Source organism: Lucilia sericata, unplaced genomic scaffold, assembly GCF_015586225.1.
Source record: "Lucilia sericata isolate MDLA Ls3-8-SP2 unplaced genomic scaffold, ASM1558622v1 Contig000046F_arrow, whole genome shotgun sequence".
In the NCBI taxonomy this organism is placed as follows: domain Eukaryota; kingdom Metazoa; phylum Arthropoda; class Insecta; order Diptera; family Calliphoridae; genus Lucilia; species Lucilia sericata.
In genome coordinates, this window is record NW_023994084.1 from 492,083 (window position 1) to 519,437 (window position 27,355).

Consider the following 27,355-nt stretch of genomic DNA (forward strand, 5'->3'; position numbering starts at 1 on the left):
TGATTCTTTGTAGTGGTTAAATCCCGAATTTATAAATCTTTCATTTCTATTGAGGACGTTGTGAACTTATTCGAAGGGCTTGCTAATGTTTATAATCGGTGTTGAATATTTATACATCCACAACAAGAGTAAATATATCATTGAAAACAGTTAACTTGCAACTCACATACTCACACAAAATTATATAAGAAAACCAAGCATCTATAAATGTATTTTATTTACATTTACATAACACTCATTTAATGCCAAACTGTAATAACTCAAAGAATTTAATTCTAAGTAAAATTTCTATTTATGTATATGTATGTGCAAGAACTCCATTGAAAAGAACTAGGAGTTACAAACAGAAATGGTGAACTGGATTTACACATCGGTTGTTAGGCCCATTCTTAAGAATAAATGCATTTTCTGGTGAGAGACCTTAGGAACGTACAGGTGTATAATGATGATCAATAAAGCTCAAATATGTGCGTTCTGGGGATATACAGGCCCAATGAAGTCACTTATGACTTTGGACATCATCCTTTATATGTGGTATCAGGGAATCAGACTAAGACTCTATTGTCAAACTTTCGATATACAATTACATACAAATTTTGGACGACGATTAACTTTTCGTACGGAATTTTATATAATAGAATTATAACTTAAGTCTTCGATGTTACGCCTACATATGATAGAGTTTCCAACTCGATTGGCTTGGATCCGTTAAACAGTTTGAAGTATGTGCAGTATTTACCGTTAGGTCCAAAATGGATACTGGTACGGTTGGTTGGTTAACGTGGTACAGTTAACGCAAACAGTCAAGTAGAGTCGAAGAGACTCCGTTTTAACCGAATCACTTCACTCGTCAGATAGTATTAGATCCAGCCTGTAGCAGTTAGAAATCTCAGGATATCATTAAGCTTATATCCAGATATCTCATCAAGGTTAGATATGAAGTAACTGCCAAGAAAACGGGTTCCTTTAACGGATAGAGCAGGGCATTCTCAGCGAAGATGGAAGACCGTTTGTTGCTTTTCCCTGCCTTTGCAACTGCTACAGTGTTCATTGAAGGGTAGCCGACTTGCATGTCTGCCTAGCACCCAGTGTCCTGTTATTACTACTATCAATCTTGATATATCCCGTCTACTTGGGTTCATAAGGATTCTTGTGCGTTTCTCATTGAAGGAGGGCTACAATATCTTGGCCCCTTTACATGTGTCTAGGTTATTCCACCTATTTTTAACCTTTTGAATATAGAATCTGAGGATACTACTCTTGATAAAATCAAACGGGGTTCCTACTGTAACGGCGTTGGAGATATCAATAGCAGATCCCGTTCTGCATGTTTATTTCCATAATAGTCCCTATGCACAGGGACCCAAGAAAGGGTCAGACAGGCGACCCAGTCTTGACAGATATATGTATAAGAATTTAATGAGAGAAGTGCCGCTTGACTATCGACAAAAATTCCTATGTTGCCTCGAATGTTGAGGTCATGTAGGGTACTACAAGCTGACATTATCGCTGAACCAACACCACAGTTCATTTTAGAACTGTAAAGATTCTGGTGGTATATTCGCTTTGTTGGTTACCCCTACACCATTCGCTCCTGGAAAGAACTCTGACTTTAAAAACTCTATCAAAATCCGTGTGTGGGCTAATATAATTGAATGGTCGGTTCAAGATTGGAGGTAATTGGCTTATAATTTTAACGTGTCCATATGTTCTTGATTTCCAACTTCCGGAAGCCTTTGCTGCGCTGCGGGCAGATATGGCCATAATATGCAGATTTATAGATAAGATGTGCATTATAGTGTTCAGAGCTTCTGAAGGATTAGTTCTTAGAGCATCTGTTATCCTAATGCATGCTGATCTCTGAACTTTGTATAGCTGATCTACAACAAATTTCTTCATAGTTGAAGTCCATACAAGAGTTCCATATATAAGAATAGGACGTACTATAGCTGTGTACATCCATTTAACTATATTGGGACTAAGTCCCCATTTCATTGCAAACATCTTACGACAGATATAGTAGGCAACCGTTGAAGCTTGGAATCTTGGTCTTTGTTGTGAATAGTACCATTTCCCTTTTGCTTGGGTTTACTGGCACGATAGTTGATGCGAAAACAACCGGGATACTTATTGGACTGGATTGATGTGGTCTTAGGACTCTGACAGGTGTTATTTTTATTTTAGAACTTTTATCAGTAAATGGGACAATACCATATCGAACATCTGTTGTGGTTATGTGAATCGAAGATTCAAAAACATTATATATTTATCTAGAATATATTTTACTCAAAAACTTATTTTTTGACATATAACACAATTGAATACTATGTGCACAACGGTGTATAGCAAAAATTTCTCATCACCCCTCACAATTTTTCTTATTACAACGGAAACGGAAGGCGCGGTTGTTTCACAAGCAGGCGGGCAGACAATTCATGAAAGAAAGCAACTCTATGCTTAACAAATGTTGCATAATTTTTCACTTGTTCTTCTTGCAGCACCAGCAGCAACAAATTCGTTCGAATACTCGTAGTATTGCTGATGGTAAAGCATATGCTAATGTTGCTACTATATACAAATGTTGTTACTGCCAACATAGCTGATGTTGTTATTGTTGTTATTATTCCGTTACTATTACAATTTTGTTGTTGTTGCTGTGCTTTCCTTTCTGTTTTTTTTTTTTTGCTGCTGTCACCAAGCGTGACTGGAATCGTCGATTATTGTCAATGTTGGGGTTTCATGTATATTTTTTTCCATCTCAGGCGTTTTTCCCTTTTGGTGGTATCTTCAGTCTTGACTGGTTTTGACACTGACTCGATTTGTAACTTTTATACAAATATCATTTTTAATATTTGACTGTCACTGTTTTGTTTCGTCTTACTGTACAATTTAATGGTACATATTTTACGCGACTTTTATAAAATGACAAATAAATAAAATAAAAAAATATATATAAAATAAAGAAACATTGCACAAGCAAGACAAATAATGCAATTTCTTATGTAAATGTTTCGAGCGTTTCTTAAATTTTTAAAAATTTAACTTTAACTTAAATATTCATCAAATGTACAATAAAATAGTTCAATTTTGCGAGTTGCGAGAAAAATTTATAGATTTGCACAGTTGGTAGGTATTTTAATTGTTTATATGATGCTGTTATTATATTAACTTTTTGGGTGAATATATTTTAATTATTAAAAAATTTATTATATGTACATTATGATGATTACAAAAGAAATATGTACTGTAAATATTTGAACTATTTTAATATTATTTGAGTACAAGAAAATATCTTAATTAATGTTACTTAGATATTTTCGACCTAAATATGAAATAAAGAAAATTTTCTTTATTTTTTCTTTATTTTTTGAATAAATAGACTGCAAAATGTAAATAACAAATGAAATATTTAAAATAATAAAAATACTTTTTTCCAGTAAAGAACACACAAGCACTTACAAGAAATTTAATAAAGTTATACAATATACATATTTAAGTAAATACTTATTTAAGTACATACATACTATACATGTATGTATATTGCACTAAATTTTGCATGTTAGAGATAGATAGAATAATGGAAAAAAATGGTACCAAAAAAGGACCAAATACAAATATTTACCGTTTAAGTTTAAAGTACCCTATAGCATGTTATGTATTTCTGAATTTTTTTAACTTTTAATTTTTGAAATTTTAAGTCTATAGACTTGAAATAGAGAATTATCTATTTGAGTCCGACTATACACCTGCTTGCTTGTCTGTTGAAGATACGATGAGCCCACTGTAAAGGACTTAGGATGAAATTCTATACTAATCAGAAATGTTTGATAATGAAAATTAGCAATCTCGCTGAGACCATAAAAATGGTCTTCCGAATGCAATCCTGACAAAATTTTGAACAATATAGTTTTATGCATTCAGAAAGTATAGATAAAGGAAATATTGATCTTAGCCCTCAATCATATAAGGTTCCTATCGTTCACAAAAAGACTCAAAAATACCAAAACTTAAACTTATATAAAACTAACTTTTGCCGATTTTTGGAGATTTAACATATTTATGAATTCAAAAGACCTATTCGGGGGGTACGGTTATATGGGGGCTAGGCGAAATAATGGACCGATTTCAACCATTAATTTTGGACCAAAAGAAGAGTATGTACCAATTTGTATCAAATTATCTTGAAAATTGCGACCTGAAGCGTGCGCACTATGAAGAACTCAGGTGTCAATTTTTTTACATGGCTGAGCCCGTCCATGTACAAGCACTTTGCTGAAGTACTCGAGCTATCTAATTTCTTGCCATAGTCGACCCGTTGCGGAATGACAGGCAGCATGAGATCAATCCCAATGCAAACCCCGACAAGGAAAAAGCAATCACTGGTCTAAAGTCAATAGAACTACTATTACTACCCAAACATAAATTGAAATCAATCTACCGGAATACCGGAAGGTGACCACCGTTATGATGTAATGAAAGACTGCATTATTTAAAATGCAATCCTCATCAACTAATGACCCATTCTAGTGCATTCCTTAACCTTTTAAAGCCCGCGCAACTACACTACTGAGATGGCTCTGTTGATTCGGCAACAGCATCTAGAGACGTATTTGGTAGTACGAAATACCCAGCCAATAAATCAGGATCCCTCTGTATGTTAGATAATGTGACACAAGATGTAAAAATAGTAATAATTGCCCGACAAGTTGAGGGCACAGACCTAAACCATAAGTCGTGTAGCATGAAACAACATGAATCCTGTGGAGATGGCAACAGCATCGAGAACTTCCCTGAAGTAAAAGGTCTACTTAATCAGTACTAGTCTCCTGTCGGGCGGAGGAGTCTTTCCCGATCGTTCACCAATTGCATCAGTTCCATTCTCAGACGGTAAGGACCGATCTACGGAATGACTGGCAACTACCAAGTGTCAATCTGAAAATCCGCAACCTATACTGGTGCCCTAATAAGCGAAGAGTAAGATATACTCAACGGGTTCAGAAATCCAACATCACCCAGTGACATCTGTTGCGATGGCAACAGCACCGGAGAGAGTATCCAGACATACATATATGGCAGCCAGGACAAGTCCTGCGGGCAACTGGCCACTCGTGGTGCCAGATTATATGGTACTCTGGTTAGACCCTATGTCAAACCATACCAAGGAAAGGCCGAGGGTGGGGGGAGGTGGACGGACGAACATTGTTAAATCGAAGTGATTCTGAGCCGATTGGTATACTTTAAAGTGGGTGTAGGACTAATATTATTGGGTGCTACACACATCAGCACAAACGCATAATACCCTTTCTAGTATAGTGGTGTAGGGTATAGATATTACAAACAAAATTAAGTGGTTGTCTGAAGCTACAAGCCTAACCCAGTTGAAGTCAAAATACCCATGTTCTCAAAATCAACAGAATACACTATTTGAATAGTGTTATAATGGAGCTATGATTGGCCAAAGATCTCAACAGGATCAACTTATGTATGTATGAAATCCATTGTGTTTAGAACAATACAACAACAAGCTTCAAATTTTTAATTTATTAAATTTTATATATTTTACCACAATGAAAGTACAAAGAAAAAAACATAAACATACAAGTTATAAATAAAATAGTATAAATAAAATACAAAAACTCATCATTTCAATCCTTTTGTTGTAAATCCTACAAGAAATAACAACAAATGAAAAAAAAAAAAAAAAACGAAAGTAAAAAAAATGAATTGTTAAAAGAAAAAGATGAGTGAATAAAAAATTCAATTTTATATTTAGGTTTTTTTGTTGGTCAAATCCATTGCGGTTTAGAATTTTGAACCTTTTGTTATAAAATTCATGTATATACTATTTATGTTTTATAAACACAAGTATAAATACTAAAGCTCATACATACACACATATTCAAACATTTATAGATATGTATAAATGTATTTCTAACTAGAGTTAGTAACCCCACCAAAGGAACAGAACAATAAAAAACCCAGACACAGGCAAGTTATTCTCCGAGCTTCTTTTTTTAATGTTGTTGTTGGTGATGATGAGGTTTTGTTTCTTTATAAAAAAAATGTGTAAAATATAAAAATAAACCCATATAAACATCGAGCTAAAATTGAATTATTTGATAAACATCATTTGGTGAAAATTACGACAGCCTTTTTTTCAACTGTTTCGGTCTTTTGGGACAAAAACCCAGGAACAGTCCTATTTAAAATGTCATTCATCTGAGTATAAACACGTCTGGCAGAAACTAAATATATAATTGTATGTATGTGTCTGTGAGTTTTGTATGTTGGTCCGTCCATGTGCACAAGACTGATGTGATAAGTAACGGGATGAATGTTAAAGGATTTATTTTTTCATTTTTTATTATAATTTAATTTTTATTATTATCCTTCTTCTTATTATTATTATTCTCTTTGTAGTCAATCATGCAGTGTGATTATTTGTCTAACCCATTTTAGCTTCAATCAGGCCAGCGAAAAATTAAAACAAAAAATTGTGTAAATATTTAAAAAATTTGAAAGGGAAAGTCATTTTTTTAAATCACAGCTATTTTAATAAATGATGTTAGTTGGTGCCTTGACAGCTTGTTGCAATTAGAATCTTTGAAAGTTTTTTATTGTGACAGCTTTCCAGAAATGGTAATGACTTTTAGTTACAAAACAACTAAATTTTCAAAGATTTACATTTACATACAACTTGCTTTTAGCTCCTTGCTTGTAATGGCATATTTAAGTACTTATTTGTAAGAGAGAGTGGTTAATACTTCTCTCTAACGACATTGTCGTATAGTGAAAGTAGTTATATTAGATTTTTAACTTATTACTTTTCAAGGTAAGTTTTAGCTGGGATTAACTTGTAATATAATTTATAACAACCAGCAGTTCGGTTGGATAGTCCGAACCACGCCTAGCCACTGACTGCCTAAGTGACTAGCTATTTTAACATGTCCTTTCCTACAAAGAAGTCAATCGTGAACCCATAGAGTGTCCACTCTCTCGCTTACAAAGGGGACACTCAAGTGACGGTTATCTTCACCCTCGTTTAAAAAGAGTACATCCGTGACGAAAGACGAATTTGAGCCAACTGGGTGGTTAGACGTTAGTGGAATTCACTGCCTTTTTTGGATGTATTGATTTTTTGTCAAACTGCTGGGATTAGCGAATATGATATCAACAAATTACTGACAACAAATATTATTTAGTACATTCCCATTTAGGTTAAAAATCTCAAAACTTATAAAGGGTGTTCTTTTAATTCCAATAGAGTTTACGTAATATCAGTAATCGATATTGAAATCGGGGGCTTTACGTGAACACCTGCCGTGTTGGTCTATTTTTCACCCAGTGGTCTTCGGGTGAGCTTCTGGTGGGTGAGCTTCTGTAATGACTCACCACCGCCCTATTGTGCTTCTTACTCGCAGGTGGCAATTTACGTATATGGAATTTTCGGTTCAGTATACGTGCACTTTGCTCAAGTACTTGAGCTATCTAATCTCTGACCATTGCTGATCCGTTGCTTAACTTCCGAGCTGCAAAAACATCACTTCCGTTTTTAACCACGCAGATGTGATGCCCTCTGTTGAGTCGGTAACGACGTAACCGGTAGACCGAAGTACGAATCCATAAAATAAGCCGAGACTTTGTTCTTACTCACAGGGACACACTGTGGTAAACCGGAAGACCGAATTCATCCTGTATCATATACAATTAACACTAACTCATTTCCAACGCTTAGCCCACCGTCACTCCTCTGTGGGTTATCTGTTGTCATGTGGCAACAGAACCGAACTAATCCCGAAATATAGATTTCACCGTGTATCAGTCTTTTAACCGCAACCTTTTCTTATCGATAATTTGGGTTTAAACCACACCCACTACGTGGACCCCGAAGGAACCTCAACCAACTGGACAGCTAGGATAAGTCCTGCGGGCAAGTGGCCACCCTTAGTACCAGATTTGTGGTTCTCTGGTTGGACACCACGTCAATTCACTCCAAAAACTAGTCGAGGAGTGAAATGGCATAACCAGTTTATAGTCCCGGCCGACTAGAGGTACTGGTAGCACTTCTTTACCCCGGGGATTGCAATACACCAAGATGAAGGTCTTTCATTACCATTACCTTAATTCAGAAATATTTTAACAATTTGTCGACAGAAAAGTAGATTTTTCAGAAATGGGTTATATCGCGGCAGTGGGTTAATATGGACCTAACCTTAAAAACTTTGGTTATAGGATTTATGTCTATATTAAAGTTATTTATGCAGAATTTAATGATGATATTAGTGTTTATAAGTGAATTTTGAACATCAAGTCATATTCTGAAGTAGACCGATTTTAACCATTATCAATAGGCTTCGTCCATGGGTCAAAATAAGAGTATATGCCAAATTAAATCAAATTTTCTTAAAAAATTTCCACCTGTAGCGTGCGCACCAGGTTTACATGGGCATATAGACAGACGGACAGACAGACGGACAAACTCTGAAATCGATTCTGTGCCGATTGGTATACTTTAAGGTCCGTGTAGGACCAATATTTTTGGGTGTTACAAACATCAGCACAAACACTATAGTGGTTTAGGCTATGTAAATAAAGTTTCCATTTATAAATATATATCAATCTATACTTTTTTGACAAATTAAATTTTCATTAAATTCTTCTCAATATTCTCTAGATTTTTTTTCCATTCTTCAATAAATATTTCATTAAAAAATAACTAAATTGTTAAAAATTTTCTATTTTTATTCATACATTTTGTTATTGACCAAATCTAAGTTAGCGTAAAAATCAACTAATTTTTAATATACCACAAAAAAAAACTATTAAAAAATAATAAATGAAAATAAATTTGATTGCAAATATTTTTTGAAAATTGTTGAAGTGTTTTATATTGATTTCTGTTCAAATTGGCATTAACTAAACAAAGCCTTTGCTAAACGATGGTCATAAATAAAAATTGCACTTATTTAAAAGTTTGTTTGTTTTTTATTATTAATAATAAAAAAACCCAGTTAATACCTTTTGGTTTTAAAGTACTTCACGTTGTGAAACGTAATTTATGACTAAATATATTTATTTCAACAAATTGCAATGTGTATTTGAGTTTAAAATATGACAGTGTCATCCGCTAGTTTTATTTTTATATATACTTTTTTGTTCATAATAAAAACCATTACAACTTGTTTAAAGTGGTTATTTAAAAGAATTAAATGTTATTGAGAATAATTTTTTGAATTTATATTAACGAATGTTAAGTTAAATGTAAAAAAAAAACATAATTTGTTAAGAGCTTGTTCAAAGGGATTGCAGTGTCCTTTGAGAACAAAGTCTTAATAATAAATACATTCCTTTAGATTCTGTTTTTATATGTGTATTTTCGGGTTCAAGTTAAAAACCGTATATATGTTCCTAAAAGTATGTGAAGTTTTTGAAAAATTATTGTGAATGTTTTTATGTCTATGTAGTGGTATGAGTTTGTATACATATATGCATGCATGTGTATGTGTGTGTTATTCTATGACCTTTTTATTTCGTTGATGGCAAAAACAATTTTATGTTTCTAATAAATTAAATTTTCAAACGTACACACATACATATTCACAGTTTATGATCACGAATGAATGTTTTTTTTGTTCATTTCAATTTTAGTTGTATTCAATTTTTTTCCTAAATTTTTTTTGTTAGTTTTCCATCCCCCCTCCCAAATATGTATGTAGATTTGTCATTTCAGAGTTTTTAACATTTAATGGAATTATTTATTCTGCATTTACAATATTCTGTAAATGTATTCGAATTTTTGCTTAGATTTTTCTTTTTTTTAAATTTACCAATCTACACTCGTATACATGAATATACATAAATGAATAAACTGCAAATGATAAAAAATGTGGACGTGTTCTTCAAAATGGGGCCGCAATAATAAAAAATGAAAATTCGGTAGAAATTTCAATTTGCATATTTTCGTGTATTTTGATAAATTGTAAAAATTACCAGACTGATATGAAATTTTAAAGTTGTACGGTTACCTTAAGTCCTTATAACAAATTTCTCTAAAACAGACTTTAATAGACTTTAAGCTGTTATTGCCTGTGACTACTATTTATCTATTCTGTCTGTCTGTCACTCACTATCATAACTTAATGAAAATGTTTACTGTGTTGCAACTAGTGTTTATAAAAAACCGACTTTTGGAAAAACCGGTTTTTCGGTTAACCGAAAATTAACCATTTCTAAAAAACCGGTTTGTCGGTTAACCGAGTATAAAAAACCGGTTAAACCGGTTAACCGAAATGTTTGGAAATCTTTAAAATATTATAATATATAGTTGAAAAATGTCATTTTGCGAAATATTATAAATTACTTAATAAGATATTTGCATTTTTTAGTATAGATATGTACATTAATATATCATAAGAAAACAAACTTATATAGATCTGAAGATATTATTGATTCGTTAGGTATATGGAAGTTGCCATACGAGGGATAAATTGACCATATATATCAATAGCAAAAATTATGCCCAGAACTATAAACAGTGTTCAGGTTCGCGACGATTGTCTCGACATAGACAGTGACCTCCCTCCACTCACTACGCCTGTGGTTGTTCAAATTACTGTGAATGACGCTTAGGAATATTGACAGGTGTCATTCTGACTTCCTGTCAATCAACCTAAGCGCCATTACAGTTTGTGAAAAACCCCAGCAGCATAAGTTCTCGGACGGCAACAACAATCCTTATGTTTCGATAAATAAAGTCCGTTTTGAGAACGTTTGAGAAACTTCTCGATTTTTACTATACTCACGCAGTAAACAAGTAAGTATATAGATAATATTTGTTTAACAATATTAGGTCTGTTTTCATATGCACAAACGGAAAATAATGTTTAAAATTATCTATCCAAAATTTTTAAAAATCACAATAAAATATCAAAGAAAACATAAAATTTTGTACTAAAAATTAGATTTTTTTGAAACCGGTTAACCGAGACTTAAAAACCGGATAACCCGGTTAACCGAAAACCAATGTTTTAAAAAACCGGTTTGCGAAAAACCGAAATATGCAATAAAAACCGGTTTTTCGGTTAACCGGTTAACCGGTTTATAAACACTAGTTGCAACAAAGATTACAACTATAAAATTCCTGAAATACTTTTAATATTTACTACTACGTAAACCTTTATTCTTCGTCGTATAAAAAACTCCTCCAACAAAAGCTTTATTATGTTAATTAGACTTATTTGCTTTGTTAGTCATGAAAGGAACTTTAAGAGTTTTTCTTTTGTTTAAATTTCACTTTGGAAGTGTAAATAAAATAGTTGAGGAAATATTAAGAAAATGAAGTAGACATATTTAAGTAATAAATACCTGACGTTATATTAAGAATTATAAAATTAAAAAAAATACAGGTTTTGTATAAGGAATTATTATTTTTTGAATGGATATAATTCTTTTGAAAACAAAATCATAAAGATTATATAGGCATACGCCTGTTAAATTTTTCTGAAATCCTTAAAATATATATACGTATACATTGAGCTTTAAGCGATGACATTGGAGGCAAGTGCTTACCACTTTTGCTTACAAATAAGTACTTAAATAAGTCATTACAAATAGGCAGTAAAGAAGTTGTTTTGTTGAACGCACATAAAAGTCAACAAAGAATACGAACTTGTGTCTCGTGTTTGTTAGTTCATAGTCGTACAACACCTCTGTTTGTTGAATATATCGACATTGTTATAAAATCTGCAGAGTAAGAAGAGCTCTGATAGAGAGACTAAGTGAGTACCTGACATTCTGAATAAAATCCTCGAAAACTATATTTGGGATACGCAAAAGTTAAAAAGTAAGTTTCGATTTACTACATAGTTTTAATAAATTAAAGACAATCTTTTGAAACAGCCTCCCTTTCTCGTTATACATATGCCACTACAACTCAGCCTAAGTACATTAAATCCAGTACATAGCTACAAAATCCAGTAACCACGTCACCCAAGTTGTCATACATTATTTGTAAATACATTAAGAAAATATGTATGTATGTATGTGTATAAAGTGCAGTTGCAAACGCTTATAGCATCATTTCTGTTTATTCTCCTAATCCCATTCTAAATCATAATAAGAAAATATGTTTTTCTTTAATAACATTTCTTGTTGGAAAAATGAATAAGAAAGTATGAAATAAAAATATGTCAACATGTTTCATGTAGTTTATTTAAAACCTTGTATTTATACAAAACACACACTCACACCTACACATTTATAGCAAAAGGATAAGAAAAAAGTTACACACATACTCACACATTTACAAACACTTTCTATGTACATATTCATTCAACTACTTTTCTGCAACAAAAAAAGGATAAGAAAAAGAAATGTATATTTTTCACTTAAATGTTGCTGGGTACAGACACATGTGCAATTGTATGAATGCAGTTGAGTACAGAACGACATACTACTTCCATTTGCATTTCTTCTTTTCCTTTATTCCCTTTCATTTACTTACTTTCTTTCTGTCTAATGCTCATAAATTTTCTAACAATATTTTCTTTTTATACCCTACACCACTTTAGTGGGGAAGGTATATTGGGTTTGTGCTGATGTTTGTAACGCACAATAATATTGGTCCTATACCCACCTTTAAGTATACTAATCGGCTTAGAATCATTGTCTGAGTCGATTTAGCAATGTCCGTCCGTCTGTCTTTCTGTCTGTCTGTCCGTCCATGTAAACCTTGTAATCAAACTACAGGTCGCAATATTGAAGATAATTCAATTTGTGAAATTTGGTACATTATCTTCTATTGTCCCAAGGACGAAGCCTATTGAAAATGGTTAAGATCGGTCTATTATTTCACCCAGCCCCCATACAACTGAACCCCCGAATAGGGCTTTTAAGTTCATAATTATGTTTAATATACTCGTATCTCGACAAAAAGCTGCAAAATCAAGTTCTATACTAGCTTTGATGACCCTCATGAATTTTATAATTATAGGTTCTCATTTGACCTTAGCCCCTATAAAGCCCCCATCAAAATTTGACTTAAATGTCCACAATTTTATGCAACAATAAATGGCTTAAGTACATATATCTGAGACAAGGTACAGTTCAACTTAAATGCTTTATAATGAAAACTTAATCACATTTTATTTAACAGGTGTAGGGTATTATAGGGTCGGTCACGCCCGACTATAATTTCTTACTTGTTTAGAAATACTACTGCCACTACCACTAACAACAACAAATGAAAGGAAGAGGGAAAGGACCTGAAAATAAAAACTTTATAGTGTCAATATTACACTACTACTACAATGACAGTGTGAGTGCAAGAGGGGTTTTTTTGAAACAATTTCAATTCACACATCAAAATAAATTTATACCTCTGTAATGTTTGTTTGGATCATTGTACTAATGTGGAACTGAAAAAATATATATACAATTTCTAGATCCTGATGTGTGTCTCTGTGGTAAGTGAATGAAATATAAAATAATATAAAATATACCTGCTAATTCTTTTTTATCATACTGATGTAAGCATAAATGCATGCATACATTCACACATAAATCTATACATATAAAGGTAAGACATAAGACTGAATTACTGCTGTGTTCTCTCTGAGCAGAAATGTCTGTCTGTCTGTCTTTATGCGGAAGTATTTTATTTGAAAAAACTAGCTTACATGTAAAATGTCTGAACTGGAATTTACCCAGCAAACATTTCCAAGGAATAGGTCGATTCTAAAAAAATTACGTCAATCTTTATTACAGTAACGATATCAATATGGCATTTGTAAACGTCAGACTGTTATTCAGAAGAAGACTTATATAGGGAATTGAGCCAATTATGGATCGTCGGATGGGTTTAGTATTACCTTTCCGATTTCATTACACTACACTGTGTTCCGATAACATGGGTATGAGTTGATAAGGGGAAAAAGCTTTTACTATTAAATATCGTTCACAATTAATTGTCAACTTACACCATTTTTGCAACCATTTAAATACAACTTAAGTGTTGTATTAAAATGGTTGCCTACAACAACTACAGCTACATATCATTTAAGAAGAATTCAGGATAATAAAAGAGTTTTTTTTATGTTATTATTCACTTTACTTATTTGAGTTTGAATTGACATTATTTCGGATAGTGGTCGTTTAATTGAAATTTGACATTGACTTAAATTGATTGATAAAATGAAATATATTTAGCAAATATTGAATAGTTAATTAAACGAAAAAAGTTACTAAATTTAAAATCAATCTAAAGTCTATGCATATTTAACTAAAAAAAATTGTGCAAATAGCACAATTTTGATAAGTTTGCGCAACAATTAGTACCAGTAAACTTGAACTATTTGATTATAATTTTTAAGAATATATTCCCGGAAATCTTGCAAATTTTTAACACTTTGCGCAAATGTCTAATTTAATTGTATAAATATGAGTGCTTATTTTAAAACAAACCAGTTTAATATAATTTTAAACAAAATATGTATGTCACATTACAACTCCATCATAGTTTTAAATAATTTATTATCTTCAATTGACTTTCGTCACAAAATCTTTGAAAGTAAATTTGTTATTTAAATTTTCTTATATTAATGGCGTTTATTTTGTTATACATAGTTCATTTATTTATTTTACATCAAAAATTTATAAGTTTTCGTTTTAATTAAAACAATCAACAGCATCAAGGACAAGTTGAAAGAAAGATGAAGGACAAATAAAAAAAAAGTACTCAAATTAATTATGTGTATATTATATTAATGAAATTAATTTTCAATTTCAGAGTTGTGTGAACAATTCGCTTCAGTAAAACACTTAAATGCATTTAATGTATTTTTGTATAGATTTTTCTTATTGTTTTAATTAGTTTCAAAATCTTAATTATATATTTATCCCCTAAATAAAGTTAGGGGGAAAGGGTAGTTTAAAATATTATATGCAATTGATGTTGCTCGTAAGCTTCTTAAGCTCTGATAATGTCTAAAGCCTGTCATGTGCTGAAAGACCTTAAAAGTGAGATATATCAGGCTAAAAAGTCATCCCATCTTAATTCCCATTACAAAATTGTAGAGCTTAAATAAAGCTTGAAAAAGCTCTAATCTGAAGGCAGCTGATTTAAGCTCTCAAAGCTAGTTTGTAACTTAAAGGCTGGAAATCGGAACAATTAATCAGATGTTAGCCTTAAAATCGTATCTTTGAAATTGTTTAGACCGACATATATCGGTTACTTCCCGGCAATAATAATTTTATATTTGAAGGATAAAAGGAAGATCTTTAAGTTACCTGAACAAAATTTTGGAGTACATGATCCGTGTAGAGTTCTATGTAATACAGACGTAGACCATGTTCACTTTTTAAGAACTACATGGTTCACGTCTGTATTACGTAGGACCCTGATCTTAATATTTCAATAATGTTTGCAGGGAAGTAGTATAAGTCAATGCATTACCTTGCAATGTTTAAACATTATATACTTGGATCAGTTTGCAACAAGTCTTAGTACCTTATGAAAGGTATGCGGTGACGTGTCATAATGTCCATGGACGTTATGACGCACTAAATTGAGTCATAGTATCCATGGAAGTTATAACAATTTCGAATGTGTCGCAATGTCTATGAGCATAATGACATAAAGTCCAATTCTTTTTGGGATAAGAGTGTCCCTTTCCTAAATAAAAAAAATTGTCCAATACATTTCTGTTTTAAAAGTATCACAATGACCATGGACACTGTGACACATTTTGGTGTGTACAAACGTCCATTGACGTTATGACACGTCACCAGGGTATGCCACCCCATAATGTCCATGGACGGTTTGACACTCTAAAAAGTTTCATAGTTTCCATTTCGAAAGTGTGGTAATGTCTATGGACATTGAAATACTTTTAAAACAGAAATGTATTGGAATATATGAATAGGATGTAAGAAAGAGACGCTCTTATTCAAGGTAAAATTGCTCCCAACTTTGGTGTATTTTGCACTTTGGATAGCCTTTGGTCGAACGCGTAGGGTTTAAGCTCTATTGTATTTCGATTACCGGATTCGCCAAGACTTTTCTTGATAAATGGAGTTAATGTCGAGGGTTTTACCTGAACACCTGTCGTGTTGGCCTATTTCACGGTGTTCTTTTTGAACCACTGGGAGAGCTTCTGTGGGTACTCACTTTGCTAAAGTACTTGATCTATCTAATCTCTGACCATTGCTGCCCCGCTGCTTAACCGATTTGTAACAACATAACTTCCGTTTATGGGTTGGCTTCTGTTGAGTTGGCAACAGCACCTAGAGACGTAACCGGTAGACCGAATGCATCAAATAAGCCGAGACTTTGTTCTTACTCACAGTGACACACTGTGGTAAATCTAGTATGAACAGGGTTTACACTGATCTGTTGTCAATCGACCGTGAAACAGCACCGAACTTATCCCGAAATATGGATTCCGAACGAACCCTAACCAAATGACCAGCCAGGAAAAGTCTTGCGGGTAACTGGCCACCTGTAGTACCAGATTATGTGGTTCTCTCGTTAGACCAATGTCAAATCATTCCAAGGACTAGCCGTGTTGGCCTATTTCACGGTGGTCTTTTTCAACCACTGGGTGAGCTTCTGTGACAACTTACCACCGTCCCATTGTGCTTCTTACACGCAGGCGGCAATGTAATTTCCAGTCCAGTATACGTGCACTTTGCTCAAGTAAGATACCTTTCATCCATTACCATTCAACCCAGCACACTTCTCATTAATCCCACACACTCATAAGAGAACAACATACGACATACTCACTCTAGGTATACGGCGGATGAGTTTCGTATACTCCTACATTCATCCAGTATCATATACAATTAATACCAACTCATTTCGAACGCTTAGTCCCACAGTCACTCCTCTGTGGGGTATCTGTTGTCAATCGCCAACAGCATCGAACTTATCCCGAAATATAGATTTCGCCGTACATCAGACTTTTAACCGCAGCTTACTCTTCCCGCAAATTTGGGTTTAAACCACAGCCACTACGTGGGTTCCGAAGGAACCTTAACCAACTGACTAGCTAGGACAAGTCCTGCGGGCAACTGGCCACCCGTTGCATCAGATTATGTGATTCTCTGGTTAGACCCCATGTCAAATCATTCCAAGGACTAGCCAGGGAGTGAAATGACATCACTAGTTTATAGTCCCGGCAGACTAGAGGTACTGATAGCACCTCTTTACCCCGGGATTGCAATACACCAAGATGAGGGCCTTTCATCAAGGAAACAAATATAGTGTCTGTAATTCATGGGCTTTATGTCACTTTATTCAAGGAAACTTTTGCAAGTGTCATATCGTGAACATTATGACAGTATGGAGTACCCTTTTATGGAGTACCCTTTTATGCTTGTTTGAGTGATGAATGAATTTTAATGACTTCTTTTTATATGATTGACCTAAAATCAACTAATATTATGTTTTCAAGGCTAGGTCTAATGTAAATATGTATTTATGTATCTATGTATATAAAGATACAATTTATATACATAATAGTGGTTTTATATAGCACTGCTATCGCCATTGCAAGTTGAAATTAATAAAATTATATAGAAATAAAACGGAATTTAATTTATGCCAAAAGTTTTCTATAGTTCACCCTCATTACGTGGCACGAATGATGTTGCAGCTACATACAAACAGTTTTAAGATAAAATTAAAAAAAATATGGGCAACAAGAAGAGTGTAGAAAAAAAAAAAAACTAAAGAACAATTTAATATTTTCAGTTTAAATATTTTTTAAAAACTATAAGAAAAAATAGAACTAAACTATTAAGCTACTGAGTATATGGCAAGAGTTCTGGGAGGTTTAAGAAGTAAGAAAACAAAACTTAACTAATTGCGCAATATAATCCAAAACCATGATTAACAATAAATTAAATAAAAAATACTTATAATAAAAGAAAAAGAAACTAAAATTGAAAAAATTCTTGGAGTAAAACATAGAAGGGAGCATATTTTTTTTCTTCGAGAAAAGAAAACTGCAGCAAATAAATAAATGTTTTACACAAATATTTGATAGACATTAAAAGTTTTTATTGCATTAAAAAGAAAATGAAAAAAAGCCAACAGGAAAGTATTTTTTTCTTAAACTTTTAATTAGTTAAATTAAATGAAAAAAAAAGTTTCATTAATAAGGGAGTGTAATAATAATTCCTTTCAACTGTTTGTATATATATGTAGCTAGTGAAAGAATTTAGCCTAGGTAAACAATAAAGTAAACAATGAGTGGCCAACTATGCTCATAGGACAACTGTTGTTATTAGGGAATTGGGAACAAAAAAGTAGAATTTGATTCCTATACAAATATGAGTGAGTTATTTATGGAAACTTTAATGTATTTAAAATTTATTAAATTTATCAGTAAATTGTTATATTATTTTTTTTAATAATCTGTCTTAATTATATTTTAATTAGGATTTCTGATGAAAGTTCATTTTGTATGAGTATAAAACAGTACAAATATTTCTGCAGTCAATATAAAAACCATTAAGTTTTTAGTCATTATAAATATATATAAAAGTGTATGTGTGTCAGTATGTAGTATACATTGTACAAGTATGTATATTGAAATATGTGTTGAAATCTTTTTGATAGAGTTAATGAAACTATTTATGTTTAAAAATTAATTAAATTAAAGAGCATTACATTGAATTTTCCTATATACTATAGTAAATATGTATTGCATTGTATAGTTATAGTATAAATGTAATTTAAGTACTTACCATTGGTGGATACGATAAATATCTGTCGCTATTCATATTATAGTATGAGCCATCTGGTGGTGGCGCCGGCGAAGGGGACGGAATATAAACTGCTTTATTAATTAACATTTGATCATCGCGTGCTCTATGATCCATTATATTTGCAGTATTATTATGACGTGGATGTGGCAATGTGCGAGCATTAACTAAAAAACAAAGAAAATTTTGCAAATTAAACAAATTAAATTTTTTAATAATACAATAAAAAATTTCATAAGATTTTAATAAAATATTATTAAATAATCACAGTCAACTGCAATAATTATAGAAAGTTTCCTACTACCACCTACAGACAAAACAACCTCGAAACCAGAGGCTAACGTAACAAACAGCTAGAACATCTTTAATTAAGTATATGGACTCATACAGATTCACACTCATAGCTGTACAAAGATGGCTGTGAAAACGGAAATGAAAATAATGTACTTTAAGTTATAAAAGTATGAGTGTCGGAGGACTAAATGAGTAGAGCGTTTGTATGTATGAGTATGTCAGTGTATTCAGTTATAAAATTGCTGCTATTTGCAATTGAGAATCGAAAGTAAATGCATTAATTATAAAACCGCATCGTTTTTCCTTTATTTTATTTTTATATTTCTTTTAAAACAATTTTATTTCCACCAGTTTTATATCCATTACATTTAATGATGGCAAAGACTATGTACTTATTTATACTTAAGGGTGTATTTTTTGTTTAAATTCAAGAAGCTCAAGTCGGCTTAATAACAAGTTTTAAAATTTTAATCAAATTAGAAAATTTGATATTTTTTCAAATTAAGAAACTTATAAAAAAATAATAAAAAATTGCTCAAATTGATTTAGTATCAGAATAAAACTGGCTATGTGGACCTTACAATAAAAATACAGGTTTACACTTTTGACTATATTATACAAATCCTTATAGTACTATATCAACCACCCTAATGTATACAGAACAGATCTAGTCTTAGAAAGAAGAAAATTACATTTAGAACGATTATACATATATCAACAACAGCAAAAACAAATGCAGCAGCAAAATAAAAAAAAACTGAACTTTAAGAAAAAATAAATATAATTATTTTCTTTGGCTCAACGGACGAGTTAATGAAATTTTAGTTTTTCTATGAAAACACCCTCAGAAAGCAGCAACGGCAAAGGCATCATCGTCATCAACAAAAACATCATCATCATTGGAACATTGAACAATTCAACAAGCTAGAAAGCGATTGCAGGAACTCATTGAATGAATATCCTTGGCAACATTTAGAAATGCAGTCAACACACATACACAAACGATGCAAATACAAATAAAAAAAACACAAACAAACAAACGAATATAGGGAGTATATACAGTTACAATCACAAACATTTTTAACGAAATAATTCTATGAAAATTTTGAATACATAGAATTTGAATCGTATAGAGTACAGCAAAGCTGAATAGTTGTAGATGATGATATTGTTGTTGTTCTTGTTGTCATCCTCTTTGTTTCAAAATGCAATTGAATATAATTTCGAAAAATGAATGTAATTAAATGAAAGTAGGAGTGAAGAAAACAGAGACAACAATAAAATACATTTCATACACTTACAAAATAAGGACAAACAAAAAGAATTCCATATACAAACGAATAGAACGGAACGGTTTTATACAATGGCAACCCTAATCAAAGAAAAACACTCAAGTGCTACCGTTTTAATGCGAGTATTATATTGAAGTATACATTATTATTGCATTATCATCATAAGGCAGCAGCATCAAACTCTATCAACCAGCCAGCAGAAATGAAACATCAGCAACTTGAACAATTATATAAATGACTGCGTTTCATTGAATTTGTATTGCAATTTATTTGCAACAATTTATACGTCTACGTCAGTAAGTATGGTTGACTTTGTGCATATTTGAACGTGTTTTAACCGTCAAGTACCTTGTCTATTTAACTTTTGTAACCCAATATTCGATTGCTTTAAAAATAAAATTTCCAGCTAAAATTTCAAAATTTTTGTTATTGATCACTAGTTATTTCATACATTACTTGGTAAGGAGTGGCCATTATCGACTACATTATTTCATTTAGCTCTATAAGTAATTACTGGTAAAGAGCGAAGTAATTTGGCTTTGTTATAGCCCAATTGTATAGGCCGTCCATTTAACAAACAGGAGGTTTGTGCTTTGAGCCCTACTGGATATCAATTACTTTTTATACCCTACATCACTTTAGTGGGGAGGGTATATTGGGTTTGTGCTGATGTTTGTAACACACAAAAATATTCGTCCTATACCCACCTTAATGTATATCAATCGACTTAGAATCATTTTCTGAGACGATTAAGCTATGTCTCTCTGTCCGTCCGTCTGTCTGTCCATCTGTCCGTCCATCTGTCCGTCCATCCGTCTTGCTGGCTAGCTGTCCATGTGCGCAAAGTACAGATCGCAATTTTCAATATAATTCAATTTTCAATTGAGTGGATTACAGGATTACGGCCAGAACTACTCAGACGAATGTCTTTGTCATTGTCAGTCATTTCTAGAAATTAGATCCAAATATCTCAGAAGCGATATTACATCTCTCAGGAACACTGATGAGGAAATACCATCAAGAAATTGAGTTTCGGAATATCGGACGATAATACCTTAATACTGGGTTATATTACGTTTTTTAACCAATATTTTCCAAGTAAAGAATGGAAAAAAACCTATAACGGCCTATTACAATATCTTCGGATCTAACTAAGCATTCTCTGATAACTATTTATTGGGTTTCCCTACAAACGCGATGAAGTGCTCTTTTCATTACATTGATTTTCCGTTTTTTTACTCCATCTTAAATACTGGAAAAAAAACCCCATAAACTATACATATTATAAAATATAAATATAAAATTAATTTAGTGTGAAAAGGTTCTATTTTTTCTAAATAAAAAAGTAAATAAAGTGAAATAAATAGAAAATATAAAATGCTACTTCCTTTGTAGTTCTCTATACAATATGCATTTAAAACTAAATAGTATGTGTGTGTGTTTGTGTGTCTTTTAACTATACATAAAACTGCCACAATTGTTTTATTTTATTCACAATTAAATTTTTTTTCTAAATAAAAAAAGAAAACCACAGAATAGTTCTGATATTTGCACACGATTTACTGTTCATGTGGCTGTTTGTAGATTGTTTTGTTCTGACACATTATTAATTTTAAAATTAATTTTTTAATATATTTATATATGGATAATTTTTGGATCTACACACATACATAATTCTGGTTTATAAAAAATAGCAAATAATTGAAAATATATATATTTAAAATTATTATTTTAAAACTATAAAAAATCTGTTAGCCAACTATCAATTTTAATACATATGTATGTTATTTATATGTTAATTTGTAGGCTATTCATTTTATGTGGGATTAAAATGGGAATACAAAAAATATTACACTGTTTCCTGGGGTATTTTAAAGAATACCTTGTGTAGTTAAAAATTTATTATATTTTTCAAATTTGCCATTTAAATATGCCTATATGCCACACAATTATTTACATACTTATAACAGTTATTTCTCTACTTCTGTTTAAATTTCATATTGATTATTGTCCTGTTTTTTGTGCTGTTCTAGTGGTTTCGTTATGTATGTATGTAGGTGTCTGTTGCTGGTATAGTAATTGAGAATTTATATTATTTGCTATAGAACTACAAAACTATAGCTGTTATAAACAACCATAACAGCTAAAGGTGCTTCAGAGCCAGTAATAATGGCACAGTAAAGTTAAAAAACACAAACATCGGAAACGGAAATACTTGCTCAATGACATTTCCTTCCTCTATATATATATAAAAAAACTCATACTCGACTTCATTTTTTCCCAACATTCTGCTCACTTACATTTCAATAAAAATCTACTTATAATTGTTTTGCTTGTTTACAGTTTTTGTTGTCGTTGTTGGTTTTATTGCTTCAACGACAGTTTTACCTGTATTCAAGTGCATCTCACACTATATATACACACACACATCTATATAATTTGTAGGAAACCAGTAGTTTTACAAGGAGCTCATGTGTACCTTTTGAGACAGGATTATTGTCAAATGTCTTACTTTATTTTTGGGTCATTTTATCATGATGTATTTTCGGTAATGCTGGAAGAACTCAATCGTGAATTTAGTCTTCCTTAGGAGTCTGGTACTAAGCCAAACTTCTCTTTAATATCCCTTATAAGAGTGTGTAGTAACTTTGATCTGTAAAATTTTCTTCTGTACTGCTCCTTGTAAGGTAATCTAGCAAAAAGTTAATAGTTAAAAGTCAAGTTTGATGTCAATCGAACAAGAAGAGTTGGGGATTTTTTTGTATTATTAGTATTTTATAATGTCAGGGTAAAAAGATGTCAGAAATGTATTTTAAAATTTGTATCCTTTAATATCTATTAATTTTTCAAAAAATATTTGAAAAATATTTTTTACATCTTTTTATCCTGAGAGTATAAAATAAAATTTATGCAAAATATTTCCCAACTCTTCTTGTTCACTTGACATCAAATTTGACATTGTTCGATCAGTAGAAGTATTTTGAAATATTTTTTTGAAAAATGTACTTTTTGAAGTCCTTTAAAAAGGAAACAGAATCAAGAAATGAAAAACAAAAAATGCAGATTTTCTCCATTAAATGTATAGTTTCAGACGTATATAATCCGGTTAGTGTCTAATTTTAAGTGTTGGGCGGTGTAATGTGTGGGCTTCCAAATCTGAAACAGTCCCTCGAACTGCCGAATAGCTTTATTTAATTTTCACACAAACATACTTACAGCTACCATTTATAGTTGTGTTATTGTATATTGAACTCGTATTTTAGTTTTTGTTATTTTCTTGTTTTTCTCTATTCTTTTGCCACTTCAGGCATTGATGGCCAATTTTTTTTTTCGGTTGTCGTCTTTTTTACTGCTTCCGAGTCTTTAACTGCACAAAACTGCTTCAGCCACTCTCCAACATTCGTGTCATTTCTATGTATAGTTTGTTTACCGATATTTTCGATTTATTTTCCGGTTTTTGTTTTGTGATTGTCCATATTGAATTTTAAGAGGAAAAACTGCAATTTTGATTAGTGTCAGTTGTGCGTCTGTATTTTATTGACTGCTTTTGGTTGGTCCTTTTTTTCAATTTACTTCAATTATCTGGCTGTTAATAATATTGCAATGAAATTTCTTTTATGGCCTTTTAATGTCTTATTTTAGTGTGAAAAATATAGCCTTAGATTTAATTTCATTGAAACTAGTTATTCTTGAGAATTTAAAGAACATTTTGGTAAATTTTATTTTATTTTTAAAAAATTTAATTTAAATAGTCTTAAATATTTATAAATTAAGTAAGAACAACAAGTTTGTGAAATGTATTTATATGTTTATTTCTCAGATGTATACAAATGTGTTGTTGATTTATAATTTTCAGCGAAAGCATTCAATCATCATGTTAAATAATTAAACATGAAGAAACACCTTCATAGATAGAAATTCGCGGTTTGTAATAAACTTCAACATACTAGCAGGGTTTCAAAGCAATATTATACTTACTACACTGAAAAAATAAAGTCATCAGTACAGAGTTAAAAGTTTAAAGAGGATTGAAGCTAAAAAAAACTGAATTTTAGCTTTTTTATCACATATATGTTACTTCTTTTAGGAATAACCCTTACTATTTTAAGTACTTAAAACTTATAAAACGACTTTCGGGGAAAAAGGGACACAATCTGAAAATGTTAATATTTGTTTTTTTTCTGTGTAAGTAAAGAAACCCATAAGATGGTTGTAAAGCCAACCAACCAACGAAACCAAAAGTAACATGCAGCCAGGTATTGCCAGTGTTTAAGCAACAGCCATAACAGATAAAGGTATAAATTTGTAAATTTCTAAATAGAATGGAATAGAATATGTTTCACCACAAACGCAACATACACCAAGGTGTCGGAATGCAAAAGGGAATGTAGAAGAAGTAAAAAAAAACAACAGCAACAACAAATATTGAGGGGAAAATGGAAACAGCAGGTGCTTGTAAACCACAGCAAATAACAGCAACATAGAAGACAGAAGACAGCGACAAATTGATGTTACAAACAAATTAAATTTCTTCTAGTTATTGTTGCTGTTGTTTTCATCTTCACCAGTTACCATATCCATAGCATTTTCATTCATTTGTTTGCATATGTATAAAGAAAAGTAACATATACATATGTATATACCAAGTGCCCTGCAGTTCGACAAAGAGTCAATGCATCCGAAAAAGACAGTGATTTCCACTAATGTCTAACCACCTGGTTGGCTCTAATTCATCTTTCGTCACGGATGTACCCTTTGTAAGCGAGATGGGCACTTGTCTGTCTCTTTATAACCTATGGGGTGACGATTGACCTCCTTGTTGGACAAGCACATGTTAAAATAGCTAGTCACCTGGACAGTCGGTGGCAAGGTGTAACCCTATGTGGTAGGTTAACTAGGGAGTTCGGGACTGTCCGACCGAACTGCTGGGTGTAGACACATACATGTATGTATAGTTTGGGTGGTATATTGTAACAAAATTACATTTTTATACCTGCCAACACTTTACTACCAATCAACTCGTTATTTGTAATAGAAACATCTAAATATGCGAAGCATTAAATCTACATACTACTCACATGTTACTGTAACAACAACAACAATAACAAAATAAAGAGAAAAAATAACAACTACATGAATAGAAAACAAATAGTAGCAGTAGAACAAAGACTCACACAACCCAAACCTTCCCCCCCTATTATACTTTTCACCAACTTAATTTGTTTCACTACTTACACACAAAGGAAAACGTTAAGAACTTTTGGTTTTAGTTAAAATGGAAAAACAGACAGGTTTTACTCACACACACAAACAAACACATGCACTGATACAGATACAGTCACATAAAGAAGGATACCAAATACTTTGTATATGTTTATGTTTAAATATTATACAAATTTCCATCTTATATCTACTTTGGTATTAAAAAATAAAAAAAAACAATATGATGAAAGAAAAAAAAAACTTAACATACTAAGACAAACGATATGTTTGTGATTTATTTGCGTAAAGTTTTAAGCTTTTATGTAAGACATGAAGACAATATACCACCACTACGTATACACAACAAAATACTACAAATATTTATATAATACGTATACGCATACTTAGGAGTAATCTTGAATACATAAATATGTATGCACCACATATTAGACAGGTCCTTAAAACTAAAAGTTGTGAGAAATGTGGCTAAGTAACTCAAAGCTATATACGAAAGCATGTGTCGTAATAGTAAAGTAAATTTCGGTAGGCAGCCCTATATATGATATATATGGGAATTTTATAGTTATTTTGAAGCCCTTTTAACTTATTTATTTTTTTTAAAGACATATCTAATACACTTTTTATAGTCATTCCTGTTAAAGGAGGCATATTAGTGTGGTAGCTGATACTCGTATGTAAGTAAGTAAAAAAAGTATGTAAACTAAGTAAATGTGTATGTATATACATTTTTGTTTAGATATTTTTAAGTTTATTTTCCTAACAACTAACACAAGCATACAAGTATAACACAAGGATATCAATTGCATGTCTTAAGACTGTTTAATAAACAATCCTCTGTGTATTTTGTGTTGTTTTTTTTATAACTTCGATTAATATTAAATTATATGAATTTTTGCTTCAATTTATTAACTTTAGAATAGTATTCCAATGTGGAAAAGTTAAAACTATAGGGAGCAGGAGCATTTTCTGTGAGGATTTAAACATGTTCAAACCATATCATCAATTACCAAAAGTATAACAAGGAATTTCTACTAAAAATACTTAAGATAAGTTAATACTGATAATAAATTCAGTTTTAATGGGATCAAATTACATTATTTTTGATGTTATTGTGATTTTATCAATTACAATTATTTGCAATTGTAACAAAAGTATCTCTAATTAAAATTACTTGTAATTGATTACAAAGTAACTTTGTAGTTAAACATTACATCTATTTGTGTTAATTACTTTTTTTAACTATGTATTTGTAATGAAGCTATTTTCCATTACAATTCCATGTTATTGTAATTAGTGATAATTTAATTACTTTAAAGAGTAATTACAGTTGATAAAATTACATGTACAAGTAATTGTATTTGTTTATTGCACAATTACACATTACAAGTAAATAATTGTAAACGATCCCGACATGAATGACTTGAAATGGAATTGTTAGAACTGCATGGAAACCATGCCTTTGTTGTAGCTGTGCCAAATACTTGCAAGTTTCACTTCGTATGTGGTGATGCAAAAGTATCAACACTCATAAACTGATTTAGTTTTCGTGTTAATGTTAAATATTAAAACAATTGCTAATAATTTCTGATTGTTGTAGTAGTAATAGTAAAGTAATTATATAAAATAAAATAAATAAAATAGAAATAAATAAGTTTCACAAAAATTTAATGACTTTTATTTCTCATTTCCTGCTAGAGTCTTTTAATATTGAAAATAATATAAATATGCTTTTTGGAAAATTGTGATTTAATCTGCAGTAATAAATAATTAATAAAGGT

The 27,355-nt window shown here is 31.5% G+C and overlaps 1 protein-coding gene across 5 annotated transcripts in view; it reads right to left on the reverse strand.

Annotated features, from left to right (window-relative positions):
- Nucleotides 1-27,355, reverse strand: part of LOC119615197 (nephrin) — a 306,013-nt gene that overhangs the window by 16,635 nt on the left and 262,023 nt on the right. For all 5 annotated transcript variants that reach the window (XM_037971292.1, XM_037971298.1, XM_037971284.1 and 2 more), the window contains one exon: nucleotides 18,751-18,935. In XM_037971292.1, coding sequence (XP_037827220.1) covers nucleotides 18,751-18,935 — 185 coding nt within the window. The remainder of the gene's footprint in view (nucleotides 1-18,750; nucleotides 18,936-27,355) is intronic.